This window comes from Dermacentor variabilis, chromosome 7 (genome assembly GCF_050947875.1).
Source record: "Dermacentor variabilis isolate Ectoservices chromosome 7, ASM5094787v1, whole genome shotgun sequence".
NCBI lineage: Eukaryota > Metazoa > Arthropoda > Arachnida > Ixodida > Ixodidae > Dermacentor > Dermacentor variabilis.
This window is the reverse complement of record NC_134574.1, coordinates 57,997,387-58,022,166: the sequence shown is the minus strand read 5'-3', so window position 1 is coordinate 58,022,166 and position 24,780 is coordinate 57,997,387. Positions and strand designations below refer to the sequence as shown.

Sequence of the window (24,780 nt, the reverse complement as noted above, 5' to 3'; positions counted from 1 at the left end):
TCTCAAGGTGCTCAATAGCATAAAATCAGGTTTTGAAGGATAGAACTGGCGACGTCTTTTGTTGTGGCAGATACTATGTCTAAAATTTCACCGTACTGCGTGAGGTGGTCGATAACAACAATAACCCAGCGGTTGCCGCTTGGGGTGTTGGGAAGCGGACCATATAGGTCAATACCGACGTGGTGGAGTTCGCGCGCGGGACATGGTAAAGGTTGCAAGGGACCTGCGGCATGTTGAGGTGGCGTCTTGCGTCGTTGGCATATATGGCATGACCGGATATACTGGTGAACGTAACAGTACATACCGCGCAAGTAGTACCGAAGCTGGAGGCGAGAGTATCTCTTTAAGAGGCCAACGTGGCCGCAATGTGGTTCGTCATGGAACGTGGCGCAGATGTCGGATCGGAGGTGTCGGGGTACAGCAAGCAACCACTTGTGGCCGCTCGAATTTTAGTTGCGGCGTAGAGCAGATTATCCCGAATGAGGAAGTGTGCGGCTTGACGACGGAGCGTCTGAGAGATCGGCGCTAGCGACTGGCTAGACATGATGTCAATAAGCGAAGATATTCATGGGTCTTTGCGCTGCTCTGATGGTATGTCGGAAATATTGAGGGCGAAGGCACCGCAGGGCACAGACGAGTCGACAGGAGCAGGGGGCAGGGGTGACTGAGATAAGGGTGTCTGCGTCGGAATGGTTTCGGTGCCTGAGCAATAAACAATGCGGATGTCATACTCTTGTAGGCACAATGTCCAATGGGCGATCCGACCACTTGGATCTTTTAGTGAAGATAAACAGCATACGGCATGATGGTCAGTCACAATATCAAATGGACGCCAATACACATAAGCACGAAATTTCAGATAGCCCAAATGATTGTCAGACATTGCTTCTCAGTAACCTAGTAGTTCGCCTCAGCTTTTGGTAAGCGTGCGGCTGGCATACGCGACGACGTACTCTTCGAAGCCATCCTTGTGTTCTGCAAGAACAGCGCCGAGCCCGACGCTACTAGCATCCGCCTACTAGCGTCGATGAGCGGAACGATTGAAGTGTCGCAGTATTGGAGGAGAGGTGTGAATGCCTCACAGTTCTTGGAATGCGTCGTCCCACGCCGGGGACCAGGCATACAGATCATAACTGCCGGTGAGAAGTTGCGTCAAGGGAGCGATGATAGAGACAAAGTTACAGATGAAGCGTCGGAAATATGAGCATAGGCCGATGAAGCTGTGAAGCTCTTTCATGGTGGTTGATTTAGGGAACTGGGATACGGCGCCAAGTGTCCTGGCGTCCCGATACCGTCTTATGAAACTACGTGGCCGAGAGTAGTAAGCGTGCGAGTGCTCAAGTGGCATTTCTTCAAATATAGTTTTAGTCCTGCAGTGGAGAGGCACGCAAGGACTGCCGATCAGAAACTGCCGATTGTGAGTCGCTAAGAACTACCTTGCAGAGGGGGTCGATAAGCGCAAGAGTAATTGCAAACACTTCCGCTGCTTCTGGGTATTCTGTGCTGGCATTACAGACGTGCGCAAGCCGCGAGTTAACGTTCACGACTACCACCATGAACCGGTGTTGTGTTTATACTGGTGCGTCTACGGAGAACGCGGTTCTCGTCCCGCCAAAGGAGAGCAGCATTGCTTTGGCACGCCCCTGGCGTCGGCCGCCGTTATAATCGGGAGGCATGTTCAGAGGAATAGCGGCGATGATCAGCATGTCGCTGGTGTCGGGTGTAAGGGCCTATTTCTGTCGGGCGTGTCAATTACTTCGAGTTTCTGCAGGATGTACCAACCCGTGGCTGCCAGGGATATGGATTCGAGTTGAGAGACTGTTTGCTCATCAAGAATTTCCTCAAGCATGTTGTATAGCCACAGCTCTAGCAGACAATCAGTGCTCGTGCACTCCGGTAGGCCAAGGGTGATCTTGAAAGTCTTCTGCATCAGCATAATCAACGTCATCATAATCATCATCATCATCATCATCATCATCATCATCTCCACCACCACCACCACCATCATTATCAGCCTGATTACGCCCACTGCAGGGCAAAAGCCTCTCCCATACTTCTCCAACTATCCCAGTCATGTACTAATTCTGGCCATGTTGTCCCTGCAAACTTCTTAATCTCATCCGCCCACCCAACTTTCTGCCACCCCCTGCTACGCTTCCCTTCCCTTGGAATTCACTGCGTAACCCTTAATGACCATCGGTTATCTCCCCTCCTCATTGCATGTCCAGCCGATGCCCCCCCCCCATTTCTTTTTCTTGATTTCAACAAAGATATCAGCAACTCGCGTTTGTTCCCTCCCCCAATCTGCTCTTTTCTTGTTCCTTAACGTTACACCTATCATTGTTCTTTCTATAGCTCGTTGCGTCGTCCTCCATTTAAGTAGAACCCTTTTCGTAAGCCTCCAAGTTGCTGCCCCGTACGTGAGTACTGGTAAGACACAGCTGTTATAGACTTTTCTCTTGAGGGATAAGGGCAACCTGCTGTTCATGATCTCAGAATGCCTGCGAAACGCACCCCAGCCCATTCTTATTCTTCTGATTATTTCAGTCTCATGATCCGGGGCCGCAGTCACTACGTGTCCTGAGTAGATGTATTCCCTTACCTCTTCCAGTGCCTCACTACCTATCGTAAACAGCTGTTCTCTTCCGAGACTGTTAAACAATACTTTCGTTTTCTGCAGATTAATTTCAAAACCCACCCTTCTGCTTTGCCTCTCCAGGTCAGTGAGCATGCATTGCAGTTGGTCGCCTGAGTTACTAAGCAAGGCAATATCATCAGCGAATCGCAAGTTACTAAGGTATTCTCCAGTAACTCTTATCCCCAGTTCTTCCCAATCCCGGTCTCTGAATACCTCCTGTAAACACGCTGTGAATAGCATAGGAGAGATCGTATCTCCCTGCTTGACGCCTTTCTTTATTGGGATTTTGTTGCTTTCTTTATGGAGGACTACTGTGGCGGTGGAGCTTCTATAGAAATCGTTCAGTATTTTTACATATGGCTCGTCTATACCCTGATTCCGCAATGCCTCCATGACTGCTGAGGTTTCGATTGAATCAAACGCTTTCTCGTAATCAATGAAAGCTATATATAACGGTTGGTTACATTCCGCACATTTCTCTATCACCTGATTGATAGTGTGAATATGGTCTATTGTTGAGTAGCCTTTACGGAATCCTGCCTGGTCCTTTGGTTGACGAAAGTCTAAGGTGTTCCTGATTCTATTTGCAATTACCTTAGTAAATACTTTGTAGGCAAGGGACAGTAAGCTGATCGGTCTATAATTTTTCAAGTCTTTGGCGTCCCCTTTCTTATGGATTAGGATTATGTTAGCGGTTTTCCAAGATTCCTGTACGCTCGAAGTCATGAGGCATTGCGTATACAGGGTGCCCAGTCTATCTAGAACAATCTGTCCACCATCCTTCAACAAATCAGCTGTTACCTGATCCTCCCCAGCTGCCTTCCCTCTTTGCATAGCTCCCATGGCTTTCTTTACTTCTTCCGGCGTTACTTGTGGGATTTCAAATTCCTCTAGACTATTCTCTCTTCCATTATTTGTAGAAGGGTGTTTAGTTGCAGTAGCGGGTAGCCGCTGTAACCTTGCCTTCGATCTTGCGAATAGCTTGTGCGTCTTACCCGTTGGCTGCATGTCGAGGACGCGTATCTTCGGGACTCAGAAAATACAAAAGCAGCCTTGCGTATACCGAAGTATTTCCTCCCATTGGCGCGATTTCCCGGTAGGCATGTTCTGGAGGCGCGGGCGGTCAAGGATAAGCTCAGATTTCAGTTGTGATTCTCGAAGACCGGTGTCTTAGAGGTCGGTTTCTACTGCAGAGATCGCAGCTTATAAGATGCATTCTGTCTCAACATCGCTGCCCTTGTCGACCCACAGGGTGATTTCGTCTGCGTACAAGGCTTTATGGTGGCCGTCAATCTTGTCGATGTAGGCCGGGAGACCCAGCACCACGACTTTGAAAATGAGCGGGCATATCATCGACGCTTGAAGAGTGCCGGAGCTTCCTAGTGCATGTTCGTCGAATGGCATGTTGTCGACCCTAAGGGTGACTGTGAGGTGCGACAGTAATTCGATTGCCGATGTTGAACTCGTTAATTCGGCTCAGAATTGCTGCGTGTGGTTCATTGTCAAATGAATTTTCCAGAAGTAGATCGAGGATTGCCTGGTACCACTAGTTGGGTCGTTGATAAGCTGGTGGTAGAGCTGGAGCATGACGTCATGAATGCCTTAGATCTTACGCCTTAAATCGTTTCCACGCCTCTTGCATGCGACCGGCTGACCAGCATTTGTTGACGTATGCCTTAAGAGCGGTGAACGAGGCATCATCGAGGTTTCGTCGAGTTTTGTTCGTAACCTTGTCGGGAGCAGGTGGTGATTCGCCACTGAGCTCGTAGGGAGCTGCGCGGATCTCTGACTCATGAAATTCTTCATCGAGCGCCACATTTGTTTTGTCGGTGTAATCTCCGTGTTGAACATGGGGTGACGAGGGAAGTACTCGTGTAGCAGGCGGGTCGCGATGTGTTGTCGCGATCGCCATTCATGCCTGGATGTTATCGATGGTCTCCTTACCTCTCTGTTCAACTCGCTGCTTTCAGAACTTGTCCCAGTTCACCCAATTGAAAAGCTTATGATGAGAAGGTGTACCCGCCTGATGATATGGTGTTTCTATGATCATGGGGTCACTATCGAGACCTTCAAAAGCATTATACCACAGTGCTTGACGGATTTTTATAACCGCCGTGAGGTCTGGCGTCGTTTTCCGTGCCGTTGACTTGCCCGTGAGGGTCGCCACCGTGCGTTCGGTAATAGAAGTTAATTCTATATCATACAGGCTCTGCCACAGGCGGCGGACTTTGGCTGTAGTCAGCAATAGCCATTGCTCGGGGTGTTAATGTTTCCCCCAACTAGAACTGCGTGTGCACCCGCTAAAGCAAGCGCCCCCCGAAACAGAGAGGAGAGGACACCACGAGTGAGCCGGATTACTATATAGGCTGAGGATAAATTCCCTGCGTTTGCGTGTCCTGTTTGGAAGAAGCGCTCGAGCATGCGTTCTGCATGTGCGCCGCATATGGTGCTACGATCCCTTTACGAATTAAACTAATGAGCCCTCGACCAACGGTTATCGGCAAGGCGTGTGCAGTGCAACCGGGAAGCTAATTTAGGTTATTCAGCTATTTGAATTGCAAAAAACATTGTTTCGCCTACATTTGTATAAAATGTGGTGAATGCACTAGCCCCACCTGCAGTGACAAGAAACTAATCTACAGCTTACTTGAGGAATACTTTGGCATTTATGTAGTTAAGTGGGGGACCCGTGCAATGAACAAGAATAAATGAAATGTAATTTTTATTAAGAAAGTAATGTTCGAATAACATAGAGTGAAAAAAGCGAATTTGGATCCATCTGATTTGCAATTTGAGGTGTAAATACACAAATGTTGTATGAGCTTCTTTTGTTCTAGTTCGTTGCATACATTTCTATGTGAAGAATGATCACGCAAAAGCTTTTATTCAAATCTTCATTGGAAATTGTAATGAAAGCTTTTGTAACAGGAGGTGGAGGAATGTTTTGTTTTGAGAATAACGTAAACAAAGGTCTAAACCACGTGAAAGATGTAAAAAACTACACAGAGGTCTAAAATGCATCAGCTTCATGAGATGCACAAGAGTACTTTTGTTCGTGTGGCTGCACGGCAACAACTTAAAATAAAAAGAATATTTCGAATAACATTTTTGAAAAAGTAACACCTCTGGCTTTCGCTTTGACAATACGACGGCATTTGTTGCAAAACTCACTGTCCATCCCAAATTCATGATTATACGCAGATAACTTTTACTACAAGTTGCTGAATGTTTAGGAATCCATCAAATGTAAAAACGAAAAATAAGTATTGTGAAAAAAATTACTTTTAAATGTGGCCTACCACCTTAAGCCTAGGCTACAGACCCCAATGAATCTCGAGCGCAAAACTACGCACTGACCCACTACTGTTCAGTAATGATGTAGCGTGTTCATCCAGAATCTTCGAACCAGGCGTCGATGATTGCCGCTGGCTGCAGGCTCCATCTTACTACTGTCATCCAGCCTTTCGCGAAGAAGTTGCCGGTGATTCGCGTTTGTTGAAGTTTCATCCCACCGCTGCCACTAGCTTGTTGGGAATGAGGGTAGCGTTTAGGCCAGGACGTCTCCAGACAAAGAGATTTACTTAGATGTGCCTAATACCCATGTACCTATATTTAGGCACGCGATAAAGAACTTCAGGTGGTCCGAATTTTTGGATACCCGCACTACGGTGTGCGTCATAGCCAGATCGTGGCTTTGGAATGAAAAAATCCAATTTTTATTTTAAGTTAGTTTTACTTTCCATGAAGCTATGTCATGACTGCCGACACAACGGAGACACGCCGTCTGACCTTTGCAGAAAGCGCACACATGTTCTAGCTTTCGTTATTTGTAACCTTGCAATGGTGAGGACACAGAAGGATGCATCTGGTGTTTCACCTACTTCATCTTGACATGATCAGGCAGCTTGCCCCCTTCGAAAAGGAGATTGACCCTCGTCGAGGTACCGAAGTGATGAAAGTCGATGACCTTCACTTTTGAAGCGTAAAACAAGCTTTATAAATGCAAAACAAAAAACCATAGTCAACTTATTCATCGAAAGTAATGGCTTGCCAGCGATATGAGATTGACCTCCCAAACAATATATTTAGTTTTGCAACACTACAACAAGTGCAATTATAAGCAAAATGTATTGCATGGAACTACTGCGTGGTTTCGTCATTGTGACATTCTACAACACAGCTCAAAGGTTGCGTTTCAGTTGTAAACTCAGCTACGCTCGGTTGCTCACTCATCATGATGTCGTAGAGACGTGATAGTAAACCTGGCTGTGACGGCACTTATTTTATGTAAAAACCAAAATAATTAATTTGCCTACCAATAATGATAAAAAATTACGCAGATCTCATGCACTGTGGCAATAGATTTAGGCGAAGCTTTCTGTGCTGGTTGCAATAATTGACAACAGTTAGCGGTGATGGTGATGGCGAAAGCTTAATTTCCTCAACGTTTAGTCTAACACAAGAGGCGTGAGTTGATGTCAAACGTTACCTTGCGTGCACCACTGCTGTTTGCCTGCATAGTAGACAGAACACAAAGGGATAGGTGCTTGCTAGAGGCGTTGTTGTGCGCCATAATTTATAACCTCTGAAAGGGTAGAGCATTACCATTGCCTACAATGACACTTCGCATCATGACAGAAGTATTAAACTTAAATTGGATTATGTGGTTGTATGTGCCAAATCTACAATCACATTATGAGGCACCGCGTATTCACAGACTCCGGTTTAATTTTGATACCACGGCGTTCTTTAACTTGTCCCAGAATCTACGTGCACGTGAATTTTTTAATGCACCCCCGTTAATATGTGGCTGCCGCGGTTGGGATAAAATCCACGACCTCGAGCAATGTCATAGCCGCAGAGCTACCGAGGCGGGCACAGAAGTGTTGATTTCACGTGCGACCGCTTCTGCAGTGTCCCCAGGGCCTTGCGGGGCGCTTTAATTGGTGAGGTTCTGCTTCTACACCCCCTGCGTATTTTTTTCTGCTTGACATATTTGCATGGTGTTTATTTTTCAGAAATAGCAGAAACGTACGTCGCCGTACCTTGATCTAAAGTTTATCCAGATTTCCCGCAACCGCTGTCCTGTCTTTAGCAACAGCGTTTCCTTGATTTCTCACGTCACCTCTGCCGCCTCTCGCTTATATGAAAACTGCTTCTTCGCCCCCGTCCTCTCTAGAGTTCTATCTACGTCCCCTATGGACTCGAACATTAGTGAAAAGGTAAGCGCTGCAATTTCTGCAATGCTTTTGAGGGTGTACGTGGAAAATTACAGCTGTCAAGAGCATAATACTGCGACGCCTAGGGAGCTCCGGAGTCCGAATGAGTTTCTCCCGTCGCCTTTCATCTCAGCCTCGCTCTTGTGACGTATACTCACGCTCCGAAGCAACCCCCCAAACAGTGTGCCAGAGAGCAGCAGATGCAGCAGCAGTATCAGAAGTGGGAAAGTCAAAGGAAGATCACCTGCCGTGGTTGCTCAGTGGCTATGGTGTTGGGCTGCTGAGCACGAGGTCGCGGGATCGAATCCCGGGCACGGCGGCCTCATTTCGATGTGGGAAAAATGCGAAAACACCCGTGTACTTAGATTTAGGTGCACAGTAAAGAACCCTAGGTGGTCAAAATTTCCGGAGTCCTCCACTACGCCGTGCGTCATAATCAGAAAGTGGTTTTGGCAGGTAAATCACCATAATTCAATGTCGAAGGAACAGGCAAAAAGGGATTTGCTTTAAAAACTCATAGCCCTTCCACTGTGCGAAGAAGGAGGACTAACAAAGCTGCGTAATTTGGGCCCTTTAATGGCGAACTGCACCTCCGCCGCGGGTCGACCCCGTATTGCACTATCTGTGGGATCGGCCACGTATGGGGAGTGCTTAAAGCCTGCGTCACCACCACCGCAGGTCGGCCTGACATTGCACTATATTCGCGATCAACCCATGTGTACGGTTTACTTACCGTCTGCTTCACTTGCTCCGTGGGTCGGCCTGGTATTATGCTATCTTCGGCAACTAATAATTCTGAGATTCATAATATGGTCACTATCAACATCACCTACTGCGATACGTCATTTAGCGTATGAGACATTCATCCGTACTCAACTGGAATTCCCGTCATCAATATGGAATCGCCATAAGCGTACCTTGAACAACATTAAGCCGTCGAAAACCGCGCATCCCAGTTTATTACATCCCAATACGACTATCGGCTAAGTGTTACAAGCATCAAAACATCCCTCTATACCCTATCGTTAACACATCGCCAAAGAATATTACGCTTGCGCCTGTATCAAAAGCTTATTACAGTTTCCCACACTTACAAGAAACGCTTGTTTTATCACCAAACCATACTTTACGTACTCTCTTAAGCAACTTCAGTATTCAATGTCTTCACGGCTCCACTAACTCCTTCAACAACTCCCTTCCCGATAGCTATTGCCGAATTATATAGTTTACCTGACAGCGTATTAGCCTACCGTAACCGTGCAAACTTTCAAAATATGCTAACGATCCATCTGAGTATCGATGCTTAACATATTTTGATTTCTTTTTTGCTCTCTCGCAAGTTTTTTTAGTGCAACCGCCATTGTTCAGAGAAAAAAGAAATCAGTTGTGCAGAAGGCATTGGGGCAGAATAAGCGTGGGAGATGGCAATGAATAGCACATCCATATTTTGTGTGCACCATGGGTTCACCATTTGCGGGGCGGCAGTTGTAAATTTTCATGCAGCCATTCATGGTGGTGGATGGGGTCATCTAATTTTATAGCAATCTCTGTGTCACAAACGAAAGGATGTGTGAGAGTCGGATGTGGTTTGTAGCATTTGGTAAATTTGAAATCACGGGTCATTGCATCAAAGTAGCACAATTTTCTTAGGTACATTATGCTTACCACGTAAAATCTGATAGGCTGTTATCGCTTCATTGATTCTGGTTTTCTCCTACGCATATCTTGCATTAGCCTTTTGAATTGATATCTGGCTACACAAACGAATTCTATTTGAGCCCTCAAATTATTCAACGATTGAGTATGTAAGTTTGGTTGTCCACAGTACTTCCGTTGCATTTTCTGTGGCTTAATATACTGATTATTCTACGTTCCTAACATTTCACTGCTGCTATTATGTTTATGCTACTGAACACTGATGCAGTTTTTGTCTTCTTTCACTTATCATTGGTATTCTAGCGTAATATTTAGTACTATAAGGTTGACCTTCCGTTTCGAGTGTTTAATCCGTTAAGCCTCTACTTATAGGTATTGAGAGCTTCGTAACCTGTTTTATTGGGTTTATTTCACGTACGAGTGTATTAGTGTCATATCTGGTGTATTGGTGTATTACCAACAGTGCACGACCATCATTCATTAAAAATGTGGCTATAATGTGCTCACGGGCCTTTTGGAGAAATAAAAACCTTCTACATGAAAGACTTTCCACAGGAATATTTGCCGTTTTTCTATTGTTGGAAAAGGTTTAACATTCAAACTTGTAAGCATTGCCATTGCATCTGACTCGCCTTTTAACACTAAGGCAAACGTCGGAAGTAGCATAAAGCATGAAGTGAATTTTTTTACTTGGTATTTATTTTATTGTTTTTACTTGGAATTAATTATACACGAAGAAATACGGTTTACGCAGTCGAGAACATTGCCCTACTGTACCAACATATCGCCAGCTATTCTAGAGCAGACGCTAACTTGTTATACTACCCACCACTTCCGTGCCTTTTACTTCAAGTACGAATGATTACAGCACATTAAACTTCCTCATTATTTGTCCCCGGTTGTATGCCCTCATTTAAACACTACACATTCGTGCGCGGAACGGCACAACTTGTTTTAATTCGCAGCCTTTATTTAGGGTTTCTCTAAAGTTATTATCACCATCTCTTATCCAGCGATAAATGTTCCCTACAATATCCTTATATCCTATATATGTTGCCCCAGATCCTTTCAAAATACGATGGTCGTTCAGCGGATATGCCTCTTTGCCAAGCACTATTTACACCTCAATCGTATCGTAACCTTCCCGCGCTCCCAGCTACCCGAATTAATGCAGGCTAAAAAAAACCTTCATCGGTTATGATCCCTTGTTAAGCTATGATGAGTTCAGTTTCCAATGCTTATTTTTGTAGAACTACAGAATTTGTACCATACTCAGGAACACTTTGGTATTTATACCACACATGTTTATATAGTACGCATGTCACGCTAAAACAACTGGCTATCATGCGCTGACCATGTTGAAGCTGTCTCTCTAAAAGGCGTTCGGCATTGCAGAACCTGCAAAGCCAACAAACCATTCATATCGCACTCCCCCCCTATATTTTAGCCGTCTCGATACCACTGCTTTCCCAAGCCTCGCTAACGACACAATAGTAAACACATATGCTACACTCTAGCGGAAACTATACGCGCCTTATAATACTAACTCAGCCATGATCATCATCAACCTATTTCATGTCCACTGCAGGACAAGGCCTCTCCGTCCGATCTCCAGTTACCGCTGAGCTGCGCCAACCAAGTCCAACGTGCGCCTGCGAATTTCTTAATTCCATCATCCCATTATTTCTCCGGCTGTCATCGACTGCGTTTCCTTTCTATTGGGACCAATACTGTAACCAGAATTGTCAACCGGTTATCTAGCCTATGCATTTCAAGACATGCCTAGCACCATTTCTTCCTCTTATTGTCATTTAGTATGTCGGCTGTGGCCGTTTGCTATGTGATCCACACCGCTCTCTTCCTGTCTCTTAACGTTACGCCTATCATTCCTCGTTCCATTGCTCTATGAGCGGTCCTTCACTTATTTATGAGCTTCTTTGTCAGTCTCCAAGTTTCAGTCCAAAATGTTAGCACAAGTAAAATTGACTGACTGTACACCTTTCTTTTTAGAGATAATGGTAAGTTACCAGGCAGGAGCTGACAATGGCCTGCCGTACGCCCTCGAACCTAATTTTATTCTTCTGTAAATAATCTTCTTATGATCAGGGTCTCCTTTAAGCAATTGCTGTAGATAAATCTATTCCTTCGCAGATACTAGGGGCTGACCGGCGATCCTGAATTTTTGTTCTCTTGCCAGGCTATTGATGATTATCTTCATTTCCTGCATAATAATCTTCAATCGCACTCTTACACTATCTCTGTTAAGATTCTTAATCATTTGTTGTAACTCGTCCCTAGTGTTGCTGAACAGGACAATGTCATCTGGAAACCGAAGGTTGCTCAGATATTCACCGTTGATGCTTACTCTTAAGCAATCCCAATTTTGTAGCTCAAATACTTCTTCCAAGCACACAGTTATTAACATTGTAAAGATTGTGTCTGCTTTTTTGATCTCCCTCTTTATAGGTAGCGTCCTACATTTCTTGTGGAGAATAAGGGTACCAGTGGAATCTAGATATTTTCCAAGATATTTACGTAAGCCTCCATTACTCCTTAAATACGTCTTGCCTCTATGACTGCCGGTATCGCTACTGAATCAATGGCTTTTCCTAATCTATGAAAGTCATGCAGAGGGGCTGATTAGACTCTGCAGATATCTCCATTACCTGATTGATGAAATGCATGTTATTCATTGTAGAATATCTCTTCTTGGCACCTGCCTGTTTTGTTGGTTGTCGGTGTTGCCGTTATTCTGTTGGAGATTATCTTGATGAATATTTTATGTAATACTCGAAGTACCATAATGGGCTAAAAATTTTTCAATTCCTTACCGTCTATCTTTTTCTTAGTTAGCATAATTATGGCACTGTTCCAGTTCTCCGGGACCCTTGAAGTTGTGAGGCATATTGTATAAAGGGCCGCAAGTTTTTCAAGCATGTCTCCCACATCTTTGAATAAATAAACTGTTAATAGGTTGGCGTAAGTAATGTGCTGCTCGAACACTACGCCCATCCGGAATTTTCATAACAGTAAGCCTTTGTGTGTCTGTTTTATTCATACCCAGAAATGGTACCTGTCAGTGGAAAGTAATTGTGCTAGACGTAATTGAACAATATCCAGTGTTTGTACTAATGTAAATGGTCCTCGCATAAACTTTTTCCAGCCAAATAGCGTAACCATTATTGTATGCTCATTGTGCAGTTTTCTTTTTCAGGTACAAGGAATCTTTCACAGCATCACTGTACCCACAAAAAGGGCGATACGACGGGCCCATAATGACAGTGTATGAAGGATGTAAGCAAAAGCGTGAACTCAGATTTATTGCTGTTGTCATATAGCCTCAAACAACGTATGAATTAGAAACACACGCAAAGGGATTTGTTATTATGTTCATTGTATATTTATTTAATATTAAGCAAAACCTCCATAGACTTCATAGTCGGACAAGGAGGTAGGGAAACAATAGCATTTTGCCCTTCTAAATTCAACAAAAAAACGTTCTAAAGACACGTTGCTATGCCACCAAGGTGACGTCGGCTGCTGTCTCTAGATTGGGTATCTTTGGTTTACGTGGGGTTTAACAAATATTAGACGTCTGGCACTAAGATCAAAACTTTTAACTCACTACTATAAGGCCGTCAGGGCTAAATTTGGTAACGTTCGCATAAGTATTCAAGAAGTATATCGGAGGGTAGCTATCGAATAGTTTGCTTTGTAGAGAAGCATATGTGTAATATGCAGAGTTACTGCATTGAGTTCTCACTAGCGCCAAGTCACCTTTTCTTCCACTTCCACATTACTTTTTGTGAAAGGAACCACAGCGCTACAGTGTTGGCGCTTCACTGTCTTCCTTTCTTCTGTCCCTTTTCAACAATTTATGGATTGTACAATCGAGAAAGCACGTGATATTATGTATTCAACCTATTGCTTCATGGCCTCCTCGCTTCCCATTGCTCTTGTGAATAATTTTGCCATTACTTTTCCTTGTCTCTTTCAGCTTATTTATTACTGTAAAATAATGTCTAAATTCATATTTAGACAGTTTCCACAGTCCTCATTATGATGTGCCGAGCTCAAGTGCGGGTAAAATATCGCCCAAATACCAATTTTCTTTACCTTATGTCAAATGAAGTATGTAAAAGCTATTACATATAGGAGCTTCATGACATCCGCAGCTGAGTTGGTCAGGACAATATTTTTTTAGGCTTAACACGGCTCCGTCGGCTGGCAAACCCCACAGGTAAACAGTAATTATGTCACCAGGGCCAATTTCTCGCCTGGTTTTCGGTAGGCCAAACTCTGAGTACAAGAAAACAAAGAAAAAAATAGGCATTCCTCTACGTCAACGGTTTTGCTGATGGCCGAGGAGGAAACGCCATCGCGCTTGTAGTCTGCTATGCTCTTGACGAGCACATGACTTTCTCTGCAGGTGCCAAGGTACACCAACAACGCTTGCATTACCTTCTTTCAGATTATATTCCTCCTTCAGATTTTGTTTTTAACGCCCTTCGGCTTCTAATTTTCTTTTCTTACAACATATGGGCAACCCATCTACATGAAAACTTGCCGTTTCTTGTTCAAGACGCGCGAGCCTACATTCCACATCAGCAACCTATCGCCCAGTAAGGCATTCCAACCACAATACAATAATGTAGAACTTAGCATCTAATTAGTCAGTGCTAATGAGCACATTCTGTACTACAATAATACATACGTAAGTCAGCTTCCTACAATTTCTTATAGAAAGAAAATTGCTACAGATGCTATGTTTGATTGTTGTACACAACACAACTCTACCAAAGTAATTTTCGTTGGAACATTTATTTGTGAATATTAAAAAGATTGCCACGAGCAGCATGTCCACATTTTACGCATAGCAGTGACAAAACTTGTCATTTTATTCCATACAACGGGTACACTTGGTAGTCTGAGCTACAGAATTTCGCGTTTTCATCAAGACGACGAAACGCGAAGTGAAGTTGAAGACTATTTCGAACAAACAATTGTCTGGTTGTTAGTATTGCTGTAGCGACGTTAGCCCTTAAAGAATGTGATTGGTAGCGTACTCAATCCTGCGCAATGCATCTACAATTTCAAGAAAACGTGTTAGCGGCAGGAGATAGCTGCAGTGTCAGCTTGTTTATTCATTGAAGGAATATCACATGAGGAACGTCACAGGAAAGGCCGTTTCGTAAACGTTAGTGTGATGTTGCCTGACTTTCCGCTGGGCCAGCACTGCAGTGATTCTTTGTAATAATTTGTAGTGCAGCGAATCGCCCGAATTACGCGCTTGAACGGCCATATGCAATGGGGGCCTACAGTCATGTGTATCGCCGCATTTTCCCCGACGTTTAGGGCGATGGAAATGTTCAGTTCATAATGCATGGTCATAAAATTTGTGTCGCTCCATAGTTGTGTTGGAATTGGTGTTTTGTAAATGATTTAAAAAGAATGCGCTCATTTTAAATAATATTCGTTGTACATTAAACACTTTCTCAATTTTAACAATATTCAGTGCAACATTCGTATTGCAACCAAGAATAATGATTTTTTAATATGATCAGAGGCTATGAAAGCGGCGGCTTTTTTAAAAGAAATGTACGCATGGCAGCACCTTTAAGCTTCGTTACGCGTTGCGAATAAGCAGCGAAGTGCACTAGAGATGGCAGCGCCGGCGCTTGCGTCGCGCAAATTGATACCTGTTGCGCGGGCAACGGTATTGGTGAAATTCGGCCGCTTCTGAACCAGTCTAGTCGGGCTGAGCCACTTGCGTTTCAAAAAGTAGCAATAACGGAGCCTAGAAAGTGCACTCATCGCCACGGTCAGTCGCGTCTGCTGTCTTTAGATAGAAAACAAGTGCGTGAGTGCCAAAATACGAGATCTTGTTCCATTTCTCGGATATATGCATTCCGGCTAGTGAAGGATACGACGTCCTGTATGGAGCAGATGACGGAAGTGAGGGACGCTTTTGGCGGAACAAGCGCCTACATTGAGGTATATATATATATATATATATATATATATATATATATATATATATATATATATATATTTTACGGAGGAGGATAACTGCTTTGTTTTATAGAACACTTAAGGCGCAGTGCCTCCATTTGAGATTTTTAGGCAAGGCGCGAAGCTTGGGTCACGCTTTGAAGGCAAAACTTGGCCATCACTGACATTGTGTACTCGTCACGCCTACGTGAGGCTTCGAAGAAAATGGCGGAATGTCCAGAACAGAGACCCATGTGTGCTAGCGAGCCAGCTGTTTGAGCCGCAAATCATAGATGGCATTCATGCTTCTTAACAGCACCCAGAGCTGCGTCGTCTGGAGCAGCCACATGCACGCCATGTAGTATAGTGAGGAAATAGGCTTTCTGTTCTTTAAATCATCCGTTTGTTGGAGAACTATGCGCGCGCTTCCGCCTGTTGTACTGCCCGTACTGTTTGACGGGTGGTAAAGTTTTTTTTAAAGCTACGTTGTCCATAATAAACGGAGATTAAAAACTGCACACTTACTCATATTTTTGCGCATTTAGAATTTAACTTAGTGGAAATTTGACGTGAAGCTTTGCTTCCTGGAGCGTATTTTGATTTCGCCTGTGTTGAGGCACTTATATTGCAGCAGGTTGCGATTTTGTCGTGGAAGGGCTTTACCCACCCCGCTATTCATTATATAAGCCCTGCAACCGGGACACTATGTACAGTTACAATTAAAGTAAGGGCACCAGGTCGAGTTGGCGTGGTAACAGAATTGTAAAACGGGAGAAGGTGTTCGCAAAGCCTGGCGAATTCATACTCCAACCTTGTTTTTATCACTGACGACTCAACAATGAAGTGTCTCCCAAAAACAGACGTGTCGCCACCTATGAATGGGGCGTCGTCATTTCCCTGATGACAACAAATGGGAGAATGCATCCTGTTTTTGTATGATACTGCCGTAAATATCCAGCAGATGGCCAATATTTGAATTGCATCCACATTAATTGCAACGGATAAACCATGATTGCAGAATTTTTCTTGGGTTCCTTCGGCAGCGGCAGGGATACAGACAGCGGAAAGAAAAATCAGGACGGTGCACAGAGGGAACGTAGGGTTAGCTGGGCGTGTTTGTGTAGCAACATGACATAAACACAAAACCGCGCAACCTACGCAGACAGCGACCAAAAAACTGGATGGTGCACCGTGTGCACCATCCTGTTGTTTCTTTCGGCTGTCTGCATCGATGGCACTGTTTTACAGTAAAAACTTTTATATGTGTTTACTAAGTACTGCGCAATCAATTCGCCTGTATGGGACAGCGGTGTCCTAAGATTATTAGGTGCACACTGCCGGCCCCCAGGAGCGACTGCACATCTTTGTTTTTGCTAGAATTAAAAATACGGCAAGTGCTATTTTATTTAAGCGGTCGTCGCGAATGTAGTAGCAGATTCGCAAATGCGCATAATATATTCCATGAGGTTCTCTAGAATATATTCCATTACGCTCCTAAGGACGAAGGCACGGGATGAAATTTCAACCATGGCAGGTATCAGGCAAAAATTTCCTTGCATTATGTACACGTTAAGAATTTGGCGTTTCAATTATTCTGGAGTTCCAAACTACGGTGTGCCTCATAATCATATCGTGGATTTCACGCGTAATACAATGATATTTATTTTTTTATATATTTTCAACTTACATTACCTTAGTGCGCGCAAGCACCCTCATAAGCAACTATACGGCCCACTGAACAAACGGTGAAACGGCGCACTGCTTTCGCCGTTATCTGCGCTAGTAGAACTGGTAAAACCGCTCAACGGCTAACTACGGCGACTCAAGAGCTTGTTTACGATTGCAAATTGGCTTATCTTATCTTTTGCCATCGCATTCATTGCGAACAAAATGTTTTGCATTGATATACCGCTTCATGCGGCAACAGAAGAGAAAGCGCGCCATCTGGACACTTATTTCCTTGCTGAAAGGGTTCTCGAGCGCTGATTTCTCGAATTAACCTTAGCACTGCACCCATACTAGGCGCCAATAGCTAGGGATGGGCTGAAAAGGGGAGAATATCGCTGACCACTCGAGAATATCGCAGGGACCACTGTGCGATGCGGGATGCATTTTATCAGTGCGACACTGGCGGTCCTGTTTATCTTTCTCCTTAGGCTGAACGTTGCACCGTTAAATCACTAACTTTGAGATTAGATACTAAAATTGGGATCATTTATCAGGTGACGTTTCTATACCGCGAAAGTACTACATACATGCGATTTCGTGCACATCGTTGAGTTAGCGCTCCAGCGCGTAAACTAGCCTTTTGAGTTGTGCAATTTAACGTATCAAATAACATGCATTTGGCGTTGTGGAGAATAATTCTGACGTTCTGTGAATACAAGTACAGTTGTCCTGTATCCTGTGGTGCGTTGTTTATTTCATCATCCTTCCATTCAGCCTGTTTAAGATTTTGCAGACCGAAATCTAAATGGAGCTGTCTCGTTTTCTTTAGGGCTTAGTAGCGAGACATTCACGCTGGTTTTTTGGAATTCCACGGAGCACTGTTCAATCTTCGCTGTAGGTGAGTTCATGCTAAGAAGATTTTCTAAACCGAATTTTTTAACTCTCCATCAACCACTGTACTTACGAGAACCTGGAGAGTTGGGCGTAGCACATCAGCCTGCGAAACATATGACAGAGTCAAAGTTTGATGCTGGTATTGTCTTTTTTTTTGCTGTATTTGCCAATAGGACAATATGCACAATATACGGCACAAAGATGTAAGACATTATGTTGCAACAGGTGTAGAACTTCTTCATGTGTTAAATTTCTTCTGAATTATTCGATATATATCGTGCAGCATATTATTTAGGCAAGAAGTGGCGAACGGGTCATAAGAAAATTTTCGATCTTGAACTACACATTGCATGTTAAACACTGCACGTCATGCAGCGTATATATTTAGCGGATTCGGCACGGTAGAAGATTTGTATATTGTTTTTATATGGCTATTGAAGGGTACAATACACACAAGTTTAATGAAAACTTCAAAGTAATCCCATAGAATTAAGTGTGCCAACAGATCGTACTTACCGAATGAAACAGCAGCACGGAAACAGCTCATTCAGAATAAGCAACAGCGAATCTCGAAAGCCCAGTTATTTGTATTCCAAAGATCATTGCCATCAAGCGTCGCTTTTTTTTGCCGTGTATGTCATGGTGGTGGGCTGTTGCTTTTGGATAGACTAGTGAGTAATTGCGGGCAGAGATCAGTGGTGAGGCCCTTCATGCGCTGTTGTGTGCTAGAACCCGCGGAGTGCAGCGTTCTGCGTCGTCTTGAAGCGTTCCGGCACAGATGTCACAATGTGGCCGTGCATTTTACGACGTCACACAGTCCATGCCAAAATCGAGGTCACTGTCGTCGGAGGGGGCTTCAAAGCCGCTATCGAACATCAAAATATCAATTAAAATTTCTGCGCATAGCCCAATTGTCGTTGCACGTACAACTAGGTGAGCCATTTTACTCTCAGTTAGAATATAGAAACATAATCCTGAATTATCCAGATTATGCTGAATTAAAACCACCGGACAACTGCTGGCAGCGCGTTCTCATTTGTTGTGAGGTGAGGCCACGACGAAGTGTCCTGTGTGGAACGCTGCCTTTTTGTCTCTGAGAATTTCAAGCTACTTTGTGGGAGACGCCACTCCCTTAACTACGGCGATGGACGTGGAGTCGCCTGGAGAGGTTCCTGGTCCCTCTACGTCAACAGCGACCGCACCGAGAACGCGGTCTAGTCGCCCGAGTGACACCTACAGCGAGGACACTGTGATCTACTCAGGGACCAGTGATGAAACCTCGGATGACAGCGACTTCGTGCCCGTAGCGAAGCACAAAGCAAAGAGAAGGCTCGTCAGGACGTCTCCTTCCACAAGTAAGGCAACTGTGATCCCGACGCGAAAGCCATCAGACCTCACCATTTTATATGTGCCTGTGGCTGCTAGCGACAATCTGAACCGGATCAACCGCCAAGCCACATCTGTATCGCTTGAGGCACTTGTTCCGGGTCAGATCAGAGATATAAGGATCAACGGCCGTAAGAACATCCTCACTATAGATGTCACAAGCCGCAGCGCGCTAGACATTCTGAGCAACGTTAAGGTGCTGGATAGCATCAACGTACGCTGCTATAAACAAGACCATCATGACTCTACGGCCGGCGTTGTGTATGACGTAGATAATTCCATAAGCGATGCTGACCTGCATATACTCATCAAGCCGGCGACAGAGGGAATTGCCATATTGCAAGCCCGTCGCCTGGGAAACTCGCAGTGTGTCAAGTTAACTTTCAAAGGAGACAGCCTACCGTCCCACGTCAAGGTCGGTCACTTCCGACACATTGTACGTCCTTTTGTACCAAAGCCGCTTCAGTGCAGGAAGTGTCAAAGGATAGGGCACGTTAGTGCAGTTTGCACAAACGCTGCCGTATGCTCACGGTGCTCTGGGTCGCACAGCTCCGACGCCTGTCGTGCAGAAAACCAAAAGTGCGCAAATTTTCAGGGCTCTCACGATGCAACTTCGAAGAATTGCCCACATGTGAAAAATGAGGCGAAAGTCTTGAGGCAAATGGTCAGGGATGGTTCCTCGAACAGGGAGGCTGCCGCTAAGGTGCGACGTCGACGTTCACGTCGCCGGAGATCTAGGAAACCCACTGCTATTGCTAAGGATGCTTTGCGTCCACTGACAGTCCAGCAACTTCTGCATACAACTAGCAATAGCAGCAATGAGATTCCTCAGCAGAATGTCTCTCATATCATTGCCTCAAGCGAGGAGTGGCCGCCATTGCCACGGCTAGATCCAAAAGCGGAGCGACAAGATGTAGCACGCTCGCCGAATCATGCTTCACCTTCTGGCAGCAGCCAAGACAACGACAAACAAGTTGTCACCATGATAAGAGCCCTTATGAACACGCTACGAGGACTACTGACCGCCATACACACTCCGGCGGCTCGAGGCGCACTTCAAATACTGGATGCCCTGTATCCGGTACTGTCCGGTCTTGAGAAGCACCATGGCTGCTCCTCTACATTCGTTCCTTAAAGAGGTCAAGGAAGCGTCTATCTTCCAATGGAATGTCAGAGGCATTAAATCGCGTATTTCGGACTTACGTCCGTTTGTTTTTAAGAACAAATTTCCAATAATCGTCATTTGTGAACCAAACGTTGAGAGCGCCATCCGCCTATCAGGATATGAAGCTTTCATGTCTGCCACCTGTACCGACCGCAGCAAAGTCATCGTTTGTATCAGATGCGATTTCACATATTTTTTACATCCAGTGGCACCTGATGACGACAATCAGTATGTGTGTTTGACCATAAAATGCAAGAACGTCGCACTAACGCTCATAGGTGCCTACATTTCACCTAATAGTCGATTTGACAACGCACGACTAGGTGCAATTTTAACAGCGACACCTGGACCATGGGTTATTACCGGCGACTTCAATGCGCATCATCCGCTATGGGGAAGCTTAAAGATGGACTGTCGAGGCAGACGTGTACTATCCTTCGCGTCGGACCATGAGCTCTGCTGCCTAAATGATGGCAGTCCAACTTTTCTGGGCAGATTGAGATACAGCAGCTGCCTGGACTTGACATTTGTTTCAAGATGCCTCAGTGCCAGTGTGAAATGGTTCACGGACAACGAAACGCATGGTAGTGACCACGTTCCAACATATGTTAAAATCAACGGCATACGCAAGTCACACTCTACTACAGTTCTTCATCACATCGACTGGCCTAAATACACATTGCTCATGGAGAAGAATTGCCAAGAGATGCAGAACTGTCTGCCTGGCAACATCGAGAAGCTAATTAACGCTGCTGCTCAAGAAGCCACAAGATCTTTCAGGCATATTCCTAAATTTTCTGAATTCGAAGCAGAATTGGAGCGCCTTCGAGCAATCCGCCGTCGCGCGGAAAGAAGGTACAAGCGCACCAAGTCCATCTACGACCTAAGGGAGGCGAGATGCATACAGAAGAAGATCCAGCGTCGGATCAACTCCCTACAGTCTCTAAGATGGAAGACCTTCTGTGATACCCTTGATCCGCATAAACCCCTGTCACATATATGGAGAACAGTGCGTGGTCTTCGAACATCACCGCAATAACGCCACCCGTTCAAATGCCTGGCTCTCCACCAAGGTCGCAGAGAGGTCTACGTAGCGGAGGACTTCTGTTTCAAAGTTGCTGGTTTACCGCCATCGTTCGCTATACGTGATCCCCGTGATGTTCCAATCTCGCGGGATTCTCGTATGGACAATCTGTTTTCCATCGAAGAGTTGCAGGCGGTGTTGGCAGCGTGCAGACGTTCCTCATCGCCTGGGCCTGACGGGGTGACATACGCAGCTCTTGGAAACGTCGGTCACACAGCCCGGCATGCACTTCTAGACGTATACAATAATTCATGGCGTGAAGGAGAAGTTCCAGCTGCATGGAAGTCCAGCCGTCTTGTGCCTTTGCTCAAGCCAAGTAAATCACCCCTAGATGTGGTGTCTTATCGTCCCATTGCTCTGGCCAGTTGTCTAGGAAAGGTGAAGGAGAGGATGGTGCTGACGCGTCTAGATGGATGGATGGATAAACTTTATTAAAAGAATAATTAGAAAAACCGCTAATGGTCGGGGCCCTTAGTCCAGGGCTCCGCTGGCTCTTGCCATCTTCTCCGCTCTCTTAATCAGCTTGAGCTGGTCGTCGAGGGCCGAGCTGGACAGCAGTGCCTCCCATTGCTCCCTCGTTATGCTCGTGTCTGGGTGTTCTATGTTGTGTACTGTGCACTCCCACGTAATGTGGTATAGGGTTGGTGTGGCTCCACACCATGGGCATTCGTCCCTGTAGGCTGTGGGGTGTATCCGATGTAATATGTGTAGGTTCGTGTAAGTGCCTGTCTGGAGCCTACGCCAGGCAGCGGCATCTTCTGTCTTTAGGTTTCGATGGGGTGGTGGATATCGCAAGCGACGCCCTCTGTGGTAGTTCACGATGGCTGAATACTCGAGGTCGACAGGGTCCAGGTCTTCTGCAGCGGGCGTGATGAGTGCTCGGTTATGTACGAATCCTCGAGCTGCTCTGTCGACTTGCAGGTTGCCCGTGATGCCAGTGTGACCCGGTATCCAGATGATAGTTTGGGTGGCGAAGTCCTCAGAGTCCTCCTGGTGGTATCTAGAACACTACAGGTTATATCCTGACGCTATGGCAGGCTTTCGACGCGGACGCTCTTCTATAGACAACGTTATAGATCTTGTCTCGTCTGTTCAGCACGAAAAAAGCCTCAGGAGACTGTCAGCGGCGATGTTCCTGGATGTCAAAGGCGCATATGACAACGTAACCCATCAAGCCATCCTGGACGCCTTGGGTGAGGTCGGCCTAGGCGGCCTTGTTTTTCGGTGGATATCCAGCTTCTTGAAGGACAGGTCATTCTTTGTGCAAACAGAGGACGGTGCGTGATCACAACGCAACACCTACCGAGGCGTACCACAAGGCGGAGTTTTGAGCCCCACTCTATTTAACCTGGTGCTCATCGACCTGGTTCATACCCTTCCGCAATCCATCCATGTGTCGATCTATGCAGACTATATCTGCCTTTGGTCATCAGGAGCGACGCGTCCTCAGGTGCGCGCCAGACTTCAAAAAGCGGCCACACTAACATCAGGTTATCTTCGAGCACGAGGTCTGGAGCTGTCCTGCGATAAGTGCTCTATAGTCGCTTTCACGCGTAAAGCAATGAAACCATACGTTATCAGAATTAATGGACAGCCAATTGCCTACGAGAAGACGCACCGCTTTCTAGGAGTGGTAATAGATCGAGACCTTTCCTGGAGTCCTCATATCTCCTACCTAAAAAGGAAATTAGTCATGATAACTCACGTGCTCAGATTTCTTGCGGGAAAGTCCTGGGGAGCGTCTGTGAGTGCGATGCTCCAACTCTATAACGCACTGTTCCTCGGTCTCCTGCGCTATAGCTTACCTGTACTGGGTGGGACCGGCAAGACCAACCTCCGTGCCCTCCAATCTGTACAAGCGCAAGCTCTGCGAATTTGCCTTGGTCTTCCCAGATGTGCATCCACGGCAGCAACAATAGCCATCGCGCATGACCACCCCATCAACACGTATCTTAAAGTCGACACTTTAAGGATGCATATCAGGCACTTCGCCCGCCTTCCATCGCATCATCTCGCCTCCCTTCCTGCCGCTCGACCTCGTTCAGCGTTTAGCAAGATTATTGCCGCCAACCATGGAACTTTACCGTCAAACTTCACGCCTGCAGCGCGACCACCTCAACCGCTGTGGTGCCTCCATCCACTCCAGGCTCTTCTTGCTATTCCCGGTATCAAAAGGAAAACGGAGATGTCCACTTTCGCCCTCAAACAAACCGTGCTTTCAGTGCTACATGAACAGCACAGAGGACGCATCCATGTTTACACAGACGTTTCTGTATCCTCTAATAGTTCAGCTGGAGCAGTGGTGATTCCCGCAGAGTGCGTCACCCTCAAGTTCAAGACATCTCACATTACGTCATCGACGGCTGCAGAACTCGCAGCTATCCGTGCTGCTCTGGAGTTTATAGTTCACAAATCATCACATTCATGGTCCATCTTATGTGACTCAAAGGCAGCTCTTCAGTGTCTGATGTCTCCTTTCAACCATGGACCAAATGAGCAACTAGTCGTAGACATCCGACTGCTCCACCATCACGCAATCAACAAGGGACACAACATAATCTACCAGTGGATACCGGGACACTGTGGAATTTCAGGAAATGACAGTGCGGATGACGCTGCCCGGTCGGCTCATGATGGTGCCCAGATTATACCCATACCGCTGTCAAGAACAGATGCAGCCACAAGTCTTCGCTCCCTCGCCCGCGAGCTTACGCAGAATCTGTGGAACACCAGTGATTTCACGAACGCACGTCTCCACAAATTGGATCCACGTCTGCAACTCCGCCTACCACCAGGGTTGCCACGAGCGGAAGCAACACTTCTGTGCCGCCTGTGGCTCGGCGTGGCATTCATAAACTCCTATTCATTCCGCATTGGCATGGCCGTGGTGTGACAGCCCTACTTGTCACACCTGCGGCTGCGAGGAGACGATTCAACACCTCCTATGTGACTGTCCCCGTTACGCAGTGCGAAGAAAAGTGCTCGTGACCGCTCTCGCAAAACTGGACAATCGCCCCTTTACAGAGGAAGAAGCTCTAGGACATTGGTCCATACGGGCTTCGGCACTCAAGGCCTTAAG

At 45.8% G+C, this 24,780-nt stretch overlaps 1 protein-coding gene across 2 annotated transcripts in view; it reads left to right on the top strand.

Annotated features, from left to right (window-relative positions):
* LOC142589058 (uncharacterized) overlaps positions 1-24,780 on the top strand; it is a 110,997-nt gene that overhangs the window by 68,069 nt on the left and 18,148 nt on the right. For both annotated transcript variants that reach the window (XM_075700849.1, XM_075700850.1), the window contains exons 3-4: positions 12,728-12,807; positions 18,002-18,070. In XM_075700849.1, the coding sequence (XP_075556964.1) occupies positions 12,728-12,807; positions 18,002-18,070 (149 nt within the window). The remainder of the gene's footprint in view (positions 1-12,727; positions 12,808-18,001; positions 18,071-24,780) is intronic.